This window comes from Triticum dicoccoides, chromosome 2B (assembly GCF_002162155.2).
Source record: "Triticum dicoccoides isolate Atlit2015 ecotype Zavitan chromosome 2B, WEW_v2.0, whole genome shotgun sequence".
NCBI classification, from domain to species: Eukaryota; Viridiplantae; Streptophyta; class Magnoliopsida; order Poales; family Poaceae; genus Triticum; species Triticum dicoccoides.
The window spans coordinates 755,065,132-755,078,042 of record NC_041383.1 but is presented as its reverse complement, the minus strand read 5'-3'; the positions used below and the strand labels follow the sequence as shown (position 1 = coordinate 755,078,042).

At 36.0% G+C, this 12,911-nt stretch overlaps 1 protein-coding gene across 1 annotated transcript; it reads right to left on the bottom strand.

Moving 5' to 3' along the window:
- Positions 1-360: 360 nt before the first annotated feature.
- LOC119361325 lies at positions 361-2,134 on the bottom strand. The gene is made up of 4 exons (XM_037626592.1): positions 1,887-2,134; positions 1,738-1,855; positions 1,393-1,504; positions 361-533 (listed from the first exon to the last, which is right to left on the bottom strand). The coding sequence occupies exons 1-4, from the start codon at positions 2,132-2,134 to the stop codon at positions 361-363; spliced, it is 651 nt and encodes a 216-aa protein (XP_037482489.1).
- Between the last annotated feature and the right edge of the window lie 10,777 nt (positions 2,135-12,911).

The window sequence follows — 12,911 nt, the reverse complement described above, 5'->3', positions numbered from 1 at the left end:
AGAGTGTTATGCAAAGTTATTACAATCAGCATGATGTTGTCAAGGTCATCCAAGTACTTGCCCTTTTATATGCATATATAGCTATATGTAGGAGAATAATAGAGTACTAGACGCACCTGCTAGATGTATTTCATAATGAGAGGTCAAAAATAGGTAAAAATACTGATGCAAGCTATGCTCTACAACACGTGCAGAGCAGCTACACAAGAAAAATACAAGCCCACTGATACTAGTTGTGCACTTGTTTCTTTCGTTCACCACTTATCTGATCTGTAGTGAAAGCGAAAGCACGACCAAAAGAAGTTAAAAAATGTTATGAGTTGTAATAGGATAGAGATGCCACTGGATCTAAGAACAATATCAGATTAGGTTGTTGAAGACGTTGATGACGATGTTGTCGTTGGTGACGGTGTCGATCTGCGGCCCCGGGAACTGCATGTTGATCAGGATCCCCTGCACCGCCGCCAGCATCAGCCCAAGAACAGAGCAAGAGGAAGAGTGCAATGCACGCGCGTGCTGCCGACCTGTCCTACCTGCAGAGACAGAGACGGGGGTGAGCGGGAGGGGGAGATTGATCCACCTGTAGTACTAGGAGTACACAGCAACTAGTAGCAGAACTAGCAAGAAATAACCAAATTGAGTGTACACCAATATCATATGAATCCGCAACACAATCGAGCAACAGATTGGTAGAAGAACAGCTGCTGCATAAACCATGAACTACAGGAGGAGAAATAACCCTTTTCATGAGTATACTAAGCACTAATATGGGTTACAGCTAGTTGACAACTAACACCGTGTAGACCATGATGTGAGTATACTAAGCACTCATATGAGTATTACCAAGGACTTCCATGACATTATTACCCCAAAGACATATTGGAAAATTAAAACTGCACTATTTATGCCTTTGTTCACATAAAAGCAGCTACCTCCCTTAACAAATTCACATCACTGTCAGTTTTGTGATATTGTTGCATAAATAGCTCTAAGATCAAGTTAATAAATCTATTTAAAATGTAGTGTGCAGCAAGAAACTTGATTGAGAAACCATGCTTTGTCTAGGCATAATACTCCTGACTGAGGTAGAAAAAATGTTGGTCTTCTAAGTTGACTTCAACGTCAACCAGATACAGTAGTACGTACGCATACAGACTAGTCAATGTAAGCATGCTGCACTCCTATCTATATCTAGTAGCTGAATTAGTACATTGCATAAACTAATCCTGCCTGTCTAGTAGCTCAAGTGACATCTCAATCGTCCTATTTGGATATAAACTTCAACTCAAACAGGGACGTCTCTTTGGTATAAGCTGGAAAAGTCTATGCCATAAGAGATGACGAGAACCAAACTGTTGTAACTCTTACAGTTAACAGAATTTCATAGCTAACCTCTGCAATCGGGAATATCTTGAATAGTATGTGTCCATTCCTGATACAGGCCAATCAGTGGTTTCTCTGGTGTTCCGCGTACCGCTAGCTTTGCCTGGCACCGCCATTCTGACTAAAAACAAGGTTCCCACATTCAGACTTAGCGACAAAGCAAATCCACCAACTAATCACATCAATTGCTATGCACCTAAAACATTTACTAGGAAGTGGGAACATTTTGAACCTAAAATTCTTCTCCCTTACTGGATCAGGTGACCAGAAGCTATGCAAACTAATTTAGTGGAAACCAAATAGACACATCATCCCACACATTTCCTACTAGAGATTTGTGGGAGCTGCACTCACCAGCCTGCCCCTGTTGAAGGTGAAGTCCTCGATTTCGTGGCCACTGAAGAAATCCACCACCTCCTGCAGCACCGGCGGCTTGTCCAGGTTGAACTCGTGCATGCATCCAGAACACCTACTAACCACACAGAAGAAGAGTCAGCTCACACGCACGCATGTAATGAAGTGGTACACAGTATCTTGTTGAATCGAAGGAATCGAAGCGGAGAGAACCGAACTGTTGGAGAGACGAGATCGACGGATCACTCACGTGGCGGAGGTCGGCCTTGAGGGGCGCCGCGGCCTCCGTGGACGACGAGGCCGTCGTCATCACCGCGGAGGTAGTCACCCGCGATGGCTGCCAGCAAGCTTGGCCTGGACGTGCTTGACCTTGGAGAGGATCTCCCACGGCCGCCATCACTGCTGCTGCTGCTGGATCCGAGATTCGGGGATTGGGGATCGGGGAGACGAAACCCTAGCTGCAGCGGAGGAGGAAGAAGAGCTACGAGCGGGAGCGAGGTTCAGGTGCAGCGCGAGGGAAGGAGGGCGCCGCCGGTGACAGAAAGGAAGGAGGGCGCCGCCGGTGACAGCGCGAGGGAAGGAGGGCGCCGTGCGAGGGGTGAGGGAGAGGCCGATCTGGATCGGGGACAGGGAGAGGGAGGCGGCGGGCGGAAGGAAGGGAGGAGAGGTGAGAGAGAGGTAGGGTTTGGTGCGGTGTTTTTTTCCTTTTCTTTGCATGGACGGATGGATGGACGTTGGATTGCTAGCAATGGATGGTAGGATGTTTGCCATCTCACCGATCCGTGCCACAAACGGTTCCACCAATCACAATGTAGTACACACTTTGACGATTTTATAACCATCTCAATTGGTCATAATCGATTAAATAATATGCTAAATCATGTCAGCTATTTTATAACATCATAGAATTAGAAAAAAAATAAGAACAATAGCATGGTGTCACATGTGAGACTTGTTTTTTAGAAAAATAACAAACCAGGAATAATACAAATATCTTTAAAAATTAATCTCAAAAATGATTTTTTGTTTGCAAAGAAAAACATTTTCTACCTTTGGAGTGTCGAAAATGGTATATATTTTTTGAAGCACCTACCAAGATTTGTTGCAAAATGGCACCACTCTATTTTTCAATAATATTAGATCATATTTTAGGTACAAGTGACCAAATGCTTGTGTCTCAATAGCTGTATATCCACCTCTCGTCAAATTGACAAATTTTCGACGATTCAGCTAGAAGTGGATCAAATTTATTCAAATTGTCACGTATTGTGCAGAAGGGTGCATCCCGGAATAGCAAACACTGTTGCCTAAGAAAGTTTTCATTTTCTTTGGACCCATTTTCCATTTTCCAAATACCCAAAATGAGTTTTTTTGTGAAGGACCTACCATATTTGTTACAAAATTGGACTCCAATAATTTTCTAAAATACTAGGCCATATTTAATGCACAATTGACAAAATGGTTGGGTGTCAAAAGTTTTGATCCACCTCTGGTGAAAAAGACAAATTCCCGCTGATTCAGTTAGAAGCGGGTCAAATTTGAACTGCATGTGCCTCATAGTTTGCTATTTAGTTTAAAAAAATCATTTCTAGGTACATAAGTACCTATTTAATCAGAGAAACACCAAAAAAATCCAAGATTCAACCACTAGCTAGGAACGGTCATTCCCGCCGTTTTGACCGCATTTTGAAACGGGCATAAAAAATTCAAAAAAAAATCAAAAAATTGTAAATCCTTCGCATTGTGTCATTATATGTGACCAAGTTTCCTGGGAAAATAATAAACTTGTAATACAAAAATTATTTTTAAAAAGTGTTCTCAGAAATGAGCTATCATGCGTGAAGATTCATGGCTTTCAAGCCAAATGATCAATCTTATGGCCACATTCATGGCATAGTTTGTTCAAATTATCTCATATTGTGCACAAGGGTACATCTTGGAATTCCAAACAATGTTGCCTAAGGAAGTTTTCATTTTCTTTGCACGGAAAATTCATTTTTCATTTTCCGAGTGCCCAAAAGGAGGTTTTTTGTGAAGGAACTACCAAATAATTGTTGCAAAAATAGACCAAATCAATTTTATAAAATACTAGGCCATATATAATGCACAATTGACAAAATGGTTGGGTGAAAAAAGTTTTGATCCACCTTTGCTGAAAAAGACAAATTGTCGTTGATTCAGTTGGAAACGGGTCAAATTTGCACTATAGCTACCTCATAGTTTGCTCTTTATTTTTTTGAAAAATCATTTCTAGGTACATAAGTATCTATTTAATCATAGAAACACCAAAAAAATTCCAAGAATCAACCACTTGCTAGGAACGGTCAAGCCCGCCGTTTTGACCGCATTTTGAAACGGGCATAAAAAATTCAAAAAAAAAATCAAAAAATTGGAAATCCTTCGCATTGTGTCATTATATGTGACCAAGTTTCCAGGAAAAATAATAAACTTGTAATACGGTAATTATTTTAAAAAAGTGTTCTCAGAAATGAGCTATCATGCGTGAAGATTCATGGCTTTCAAGCCAAATGATCAATCCTATGGCCACATTCATGGCATAGTTTGTTAAAATGATCTCATATTGTGCACAAGGGTACATCTTGGAATTCCAAACAATGTTGCCTAAGGAAGTTTTCATTTTCTTTGCACGGAAAATTCATTTTTCATTTTTCGAGTGCCCAAAAGGAGGTTTTTTGTGAAGGAACTACCAAATAATTGGTGCAAAAATGGACCAAATCAATTTTACAAAATACTAGGCCATATATAATGCACAATTGACAAAAAGGTTGGGTGTCAAAAGTTTTGATCCACCTCTGGTGAAAAAGACAAATTGTCGTCGATTCAGTTGGAAGCGGGTCAAATTTGAACTGTAGCCGCCTCATAGTTTGCTCTTTATTTTTTCCAAAAATCATTTGTAGGTACATAAGTACCTATTTAATCAGAGACACACCAAAAAAATTCCAAGATTCAACCACTAGAGAGGAACGGTCATTCCCGCCGTTTTGACCACATTTTGAAACGGGCATAAAAAATTCAAAAAAAAATCAAAAATTGGAAATCCTTCACATTGTGTCACTATATGTGACCAAGTTTCCAGGAAAAATAATAAACTTGTAATACGGTAATTATTTTAAAAAAGTTATCTCAGAAATGAGCTATCATGCGGGAAGATTCATGGCTTTCAAGCCAAATGATCAATCTTATGGCCACATTCATGACATAGTTTGTCCAAATTATCTCATATTGTGCACAAGGGTACATCTTGGAATTCCAAACAATGTTGCCTCAGGAAGTTTTCATTTTCTTTGCACGGAAAATTCATTTTTCATTTTCCGAATGCCCAAAAGGAAGTTTATTTTGTGAAGGAACTACCAAATAATTGTTGCAAAAATGGACCAAATCAATTTTATAAAATACTAGGCCTTTATATAATGCACAATTGACAAAATGGTTGGGTGAAAAAAGTTTTGATCCACCTCTGGTGAAAAAGACAAATTGTCGTTGATTCAGTTGGAAACGGGTCAAATTTGAACTATAGCTGCCTCATAGTTTGCTCTTTATTTTTTCCAAAAATCATTTCTAGGTACATAATTATCTATTTAATCATAGAAACACCAAAAAATTCCAAGATTCAACCACTAGCTAGGAACGGTCAAGCCCGCCGTTTTGACCGCATTTTGAAACGGGCATAAAACATTCAAAAAAAATAAAAAAATTGGAAATCTTTCGCATTGTGTCATTATATGTGACCAAGTTTCCAGGAAAAATAATAAACTTGTAATACAGTAATTATTTTAAAAAAGTGTTCTCAGAAATGAGCTATCATGCGTGAAGATTCATGGCTTTCAAGAAAAAATGATCAAGCTTATGGCCACATTCATGGCATAGTTTGTTCAAATGATCTCATGTTGTGCACAAGGGTACATCTTGGAATTCCAAACAATGTTGCCTAAGGAAGTTTTCATTTCCTTTGCACGGAAAATTCATTTTTCATTTTCCGAGTGCCCAAAAGGAGGTTTTTTTGTGAAGGAACGACCAAATAATTGTTGCAAAAATGGACCAAATCAATTTTATAAAATACTAGGCCATATATAATGCACAATTGACAAAATGGTTGGCTGAAAAAAGTTTTGATCTACCTCTAGTGAAAAGGAAAAATTGTCGTCGATTCAGGTGGAAACGGGTCAAATTTAAACTGTAGCTGCCTCATAGTTTGCTCTTTATTTTTTCGAAAAATCATTTCTAGGTACATAAGTATCTATTAATCATAGAACCACCAAAAAAATTCCAAGATTCAACCACTAGCTAGGAACGGTCAAGCCCGCCGTTTTGACCGCATTTTGAAACGGGCATAAAAAAACAAAAAATTGGAAATCCTTCGTATTGTGTCATTATATGTGACCAAGTTTCTAGGAAAAATAATAAACTTGTAATATGGTAATTATTTTAAAAAAGTGTTCTCAGAAATGAGCTATCATGCGTGAAGATTCATGGCTTTCAAGCCAAATGATCAATCTTATGGCCACATTCATGGCATAGTTTGTTCAAATGATATAATATGGTGCACAAGGGTATATCTTGTAATTCCAAACAATGTTCCCTAAGGAAGTTTTCATTTTCTTTGCACGGAAAATTCAATTTTCATTTTCCGAGTGCCCAAAAGGAGGTTTTTTGTGAAGGAACTACCAAATAATTGTCGCAAAAATGGACCAAATCAATTTCATAAAAAACTAGGCCATATATAATGCACAATTGACAAAATGGTTGGGTGAAAAAAGTTTTGATCCACCTCTGCTGAAAAAGACAAATTGCCGTCGATTCAGTTGGAAACGGGTCAAATTTGAACTGTAGCCGCCTCATAGTTTGTTCTTTATTTTTTGAAAAAATCATTTCTAGGTATATAAATATCTATTTAATCATAGAAACACCAAAAAAATTCCAAGATTCAATCACTAGCTAGGAACGGTCAAGCCCGCCATTTTGACCGCATTTTGAAACGGGCATAAAAAATTCAAAGCAAATCAAAAAAATGAAAATTCTTTGCATTGTGTCATTATATGTGACCATGTTTCCAGGAAAAATAATAAACTTGTAATAAGGTAATTATTTTAAAAAAGTATTCTCAGAAATAAGCAATCATGCGTGAAGATTCATGGCTTTCAAGCCAAATGATCAATCTTATGGCCACATTCATGGCATAGTTTTTTAAAATGATCTCATACGGTGCACAAGGTTACATCTTGGAATTCCAAACAATGTTCCCTAAGGAAGTTTTCATTTTCTTTGCACGGAAAATTCATTTTTCATTTTCCGAGTGCCCAAAAGGAGGGTTTTTTTGTGAAGGAACTACCAAATAATTGTTGCAAAAATGGACCAAATATATTTTATAAAATACTAGGCCATATATAATGCACAATTGACAAAATGGTTGGGTGAAAAAAGTTTTGATCCACCTCTGCTGAAAAAGACAAATTGTCGTTGATTCAGTTGGAAACGGGTCAAATTTGAACTGTAGCCGCCTCATAGTTTGCCCTTTATTTTTTCCAAAAATCATTTCTAGGTACCTAATTATCTATTTAATCATAGAAACACTAAAAAAATTCCAAGATTCAACCACTAGCTAGGAACGGTCAAGCCCCCCGTTTTGACCGCATTTTGAAACGGGCATAAAAAATTCAAAACAAATCAAAAAATTGGAAGTCCTCTGCATTGTGTCATTATATGTGACCAAGTTTCCAAGAAAAATAATAAACTTGTAATAAGGTAACTATTTTTAAAAAGTGTTCTCAGAAATGAGCTATCATGCGTGAAGATTCATGGCTTTCAAGCCAAATGATCAATCTAATGGCCACATTCATGGCATAGTTTGTTCAAATGATCTCATATTGTGCACAAGGGTACATCTTGGAATTCCAAACAATGTTGCCTAAGGAAGTTTTCATTTTCTTTGCACGGAAAATTCATTTTTCATTTTCCGAGTGCCCAAAAGGAGGTTTTTTTGTGAAGGAACGACCAAATAATTGTTGCAAAAATGGACCAAATCAATTTTATAAAATACTAGGCCATATATAATGCACAATTGACAAAATGGTTGGCTGAAAAAAGTTTTGATCTACCTCTAGTGAAAAGGAAAAATTGTCGTCGATTCAGGTGGAAACGGGTCAAATTTAAACTGTAGCTGCCTCATAGTTTGCTCTTTATTTTTTCGAAAAATCATTTCTAGGTACATAAGTATCTATTAATCATAGAACCACCAAAAAAATTCCAAGATTCAACCACTAGCTAGGAACGGTCAAGCCCGCCGTTTTGACCGCATTTTGAAACGGGCATAAAAAAATCAAAAAATTGGAAATCCTTCGTATTGTGTCATTATATGTGACCAAGTTTCTAGGAAAAATAATAAAGTTGTAATATGGTAATTATTTTAAAAAAGTGTTCTCAGAAATGAGCTATCATGCGTGAAGATTCATGGCTTTCAAGCCAAATGATCAATCTTATGGCCACATTCATGGCATAGTTTGTTCAAATGATATAATATGGTGCACAAGGGTATATCTTGTAATTCCAAACAATGTTCCCTAAGGAAGTTTTCATTTTCTTTGCACGGAAAATTCAATTTTCATTTTCCGAGTGCCCAAAAGGAGGTTTTTTGTGAAGGAACTACCAAATAATTGTCGCAAAAATGGACCAAATCAATTTCATAAAAAACTAGGCCATATATAATGCACAATTGACAAAATGGTTGGGTGAAAAAAGTTTTGATCTACCTCTGCTGAAAAAGACAAATTGCCGTCGATTCAGTTGGAAACGGGTCAAATTTGAACTGTAGCCGCCTCATAGTTTGTTCTTTATTTTTTGAAAAAATCATTTCTAGGTATATAAATATCTATTTAATCATAGAAACACCAAAAAAATTCCAAGATTCAATCACTAGCTAGGAACGGTCAAGCCCGCCATTTTGACCGCATTTTGAAACGGGCATAAAAAATTCAAAGCAAATCAAAAAAATGAAAATTCTTTGCATTGTGTCATTATATGTGACCATGTTTCCAGGAAAAATAATAAACTTGTAATAAGGTAATTATTTTAAAAAAGTATTCTCAGAAATAAGCAATCATGCGTGAAGATTCATGGCTTTCAAGCCAAATGATCAATCTTATGGCCACATTCATGGCATAGTTTTTTAAAATGATCTCATATGGTGCACAAGGTTACATCTTGGAATTCCAAACAATGTTCCCTAAGGAAGTTTTCATTTTCTTTGCACGGAAAATTCATTTTTCATTTTCCGAGTGCCCAAAAGGAGGGTTTTTTTGTGAAGGAACTACCAAATAATTGTTGCAAAAATGGACCAAATATATTTTATAAAATACTAGGCCATATATAATTCACAATTGACAAAATTGTTGGGTGAAAAAAGTTTTGATCCACCTCTGCTGAAAAAGACAAATTGCCGTCGATTTAGTTGGAAATGAGTCAAATTTGAACTGTAGCCGCCTCATAGTTTGTTCTTTATTTTTTCAAAAAATCATTTCTAGGTATGTAAGTATCTATTTAATCATAGAAACACCAAAAAAATTCCAAGATTCAACCACTAGCTAGGAACGGTCAAGCCCCCCGTTTTGACCGCATTTTGAAACGGGCATAAAAAATTCAAAACAAATCAAAAAATTGGAAGTCCTCTGCATTGTGTCATTATATGTGACCAAGTTTCCAAGAAAAATAATAAACCTTTAATAAGGTAACTATTTTTAAAAAGTGTTCTCAGAAATGAGCTATCATGCGTGAAGATTCATGGCTTTCAAGCCAAATGATCAATCTAATGGCCACATTCATGGCATAGTTTGTTCAAATGATCTCATATTGTGCACAAGGGTACATCTTGGAATTCCAAACAATGTTGCCTAAGGAAGTTTTCATTTTCTTTGCACGGAAAATTCATTTTTTATTTTCCGAGTGCCCAAAAGGAGGTTTTTTTGTGAAGGAGCTACCAAATAATTGTTGCAAAAATGGACCAAATCAATTTTATAAAATACTAGGCCATATATAATGCACAATTGACAAAATGTTTGGGTGAAAAAAGTTTTGATCCACCTTTGGTGAAAAAGACAAATTGCCGTCGATTTAGTTGGAAACGAGTCAAATTTGAACTGTAGCTGCCTCATAGTTTGCTCTTTATTTTTTACAAAAATAATTTCTAGGTATGTAAGTATCTATTTAATCATAGAAACACAAAAAAAAATTCCAAGATTCAACCACTAGCTAGGAACGGTTAAGCCCGCCGTTTTGACCGCATTTTGAAACGGGCATAAAAAATTCAAAAAAAAATGAAAAAATTGGAAATCCTTCCCATTGTGTCATTATATGTGACCAAGTTTCCAGGAAAAATAATAAACTTGTAATATGGTAATTATTTTAAAAAAGTGTTCTCAGAAATAAGCTATCATGCGTGAAGATTCATGGCTTCCAAGCCAAATGATCAATCTTATGGCCACATTCATGGCATAGTTTGTTCAAATGATCTCATATGGTGCATAAGGTTACATCTTGGAATTCCAAACATTGTTCACTAAGGAAGTTTTCATTTTCTTTGCACGGAAAATTCATTTTTTATTTTCCGAGTGCCCAAAAGGAGGGTTTTTTTGTGAAGGAACTACCAAATAATTGTTGCAAAAATGGACCAAATCAATTTTATAAAATACTAGGCCATATATAATGCAGAATTGACAAAATGGTTGGGTGAAAAAAGTTTTGATCCACCTCTGCTGAAAAAGACAAATTGTCGTTGATTCAGGTGGAAACGGATCAAATTTGAACTGTAGCCGCCTCATAATTTGTTCTTTATTTTTTCAAAAAATCATTTCTAGGTACATAAGTATCTATTTAATCATAGAAACACCAAAAAAATTCCAAGATTCAACCACTAGCTAGGAACGGTCAAGCCCGCCGTTTTGACCGCATTTTGAAACAGGCATAAAAAATTCAAAAAAAATCAAAAAATTGGAAATCTTTTGCATTGTGTCATTATATGTGACCAAGTTTCCAGGAAAAATAATAAACTTGTAATAACGTAACTATTTCAAAAAAGTGTTCTCAGAAATGAGCTATCATGCGTGAAGATTCATGGCTTTCAAGCCAAATGATCAATCTTATGCCACATTCATGGCATAGTTTGTTCAAATGATCTCATATTGTGCACAAGGGTACATCTTGGAATTTCAAACAATGTTGCCTAAGGAAGTTTTCATTTTCTTTGCACGGAAAATTCATTTTTTATTTTCCGAGTGCCCAAAAGGAGGTTTTTTTGTGAAGGAACTACCAAATAATTGTTGCAAAAATGGACAAATCAATTTTATAAAATACTAGGCCATATATAATGCACAATTGACAAAATTTTTGGGTGAAAAAAGTTTTGATCCACCTTTGGTGAAAAAGACAAATTGCCGTCGATTTAGTTGGAAACGAGTCAAATTTGAACTGTAGCTGCCTCATAGTTTGCTCTTTATTTTTTACAAAAATAATTTATAGGTATGTAAGTATCTATTTAATCATAGAAACACCAAAAAAAATTCCAAGATTCAACCACTAGCTAGGAACGGTCAAGCCCGCCGTTTTGACCGCATTTTGAAACGGGCCTAAAAAATTCAAAAAAAAATCAAAAAATTGGATATCCTTCCCATTGTGTCATATATGTGACCAAGTTTCCAGGAAAAATAATAAACTTGTAATACGGTAATTATTTTAAAAAAGTGTTCTCAGAAATGAGCTATCATACGTGAAGATTCATGGCTTTCAAGCTAAATGATCAATCTTATGGCCACATTCATGGCATAGTTTGTTCAAATGATATCATATTGTGCACAAGGGTACATCTTGGAATTCCAAACAATGTTGCCTAAGGAAGTTTTCATTTTCTTTGCACGGAAAATTCATTTTTCATTTTCCGAGTGCCCCAAAGGAGGTTTTTTTTGAAGGAACTACCAAATAATTGTTGCAAAAATGGACCAAATCAATTTTATAAAATACTAGGCCATATATAATTCACAATTGACAAAAATGGTTGGGTGAAAAAAGTTTTGATCCACCTCTGGTGAAAAAAAAACAAATTGCTGTCGATTCAGTTGGAAACGGGTCAAATTTCAACTGTAGCCGCCTCATAGTTTGCTCTTTATTTTTTCCAAAAATCATTTCTAGGTACATAAGTATCTACTTAATCATAGAAACACCAAAAAAATTCCAAGATTCAACCACTAGCTAGGAACGGTCAAGCCCGCCGTTTTGACCGCATTTTGAAACGGGCATAAAAAATTCAAAAAAATCAAAAAATTGGAAATCCTTCGCATTGTGTCATTATATGTGACCAAGTTTTCAGGAAAAATAATAAAATTGTAATACGGTAATTATTTTAAAAAAGTGTTCTCAGAAATGAGCTATCATGCGTGAAGATTCATGGCTTTCAAGCCAAATGATCAATCTAATGGCCACATTCATGGCATAGTTTGTTCAAATGATCTCATATTATGCACAAGGGTACATCTTGGAATTCCAAACAATGTTGCCTAAGGAAGTTTTCATTTTCTTTGCACGGAAAATTCATTTTTTATTTTCCGAGTGCCCAAAAGGAGGTTTTTTTGTGAAGGAGCTACCAAATAATTGTTGCAAAAATGGACCAAATCAATTTTATAAAATACTAGGCCATATATAATGCACAATTGACAAAATGTTTGGGTGAAAAAAGTTTTGATCCACCTTTGGTGAAAAAGACAAATTGCCGTCGATTTAGTTGGAAACGAGTCAAATTTGACCTGTAGCTGCCTCATAGTTTGCTCTTTATTTTTTACAAAAATAATTTCTAGGTATGTAAGTATCTATTTAATCATAGAAACACCAAAAAAAATTCCAAGATTCAACCACTAGCTAGGAACGGTTAAGCCCGCCGTTTTGACCGCATTTTGAAACGGGCATAAAAAATTCAAAAAAAAATCAAAAAATTGGAAATCCTTCCCATTGTGTCATTATATGTGACCAAGTTTCCAGGAAAAATCATAAACTTGTAATATGGTAATTATTTTAAAAAAGTGTTCTCAGAAATAAGCTATCATGCGTGAAGATTCATGGCTTCCAAGCCAAATGATCAATCTTATGGCCACATTCATGGCATAGTTTGTTCAAAT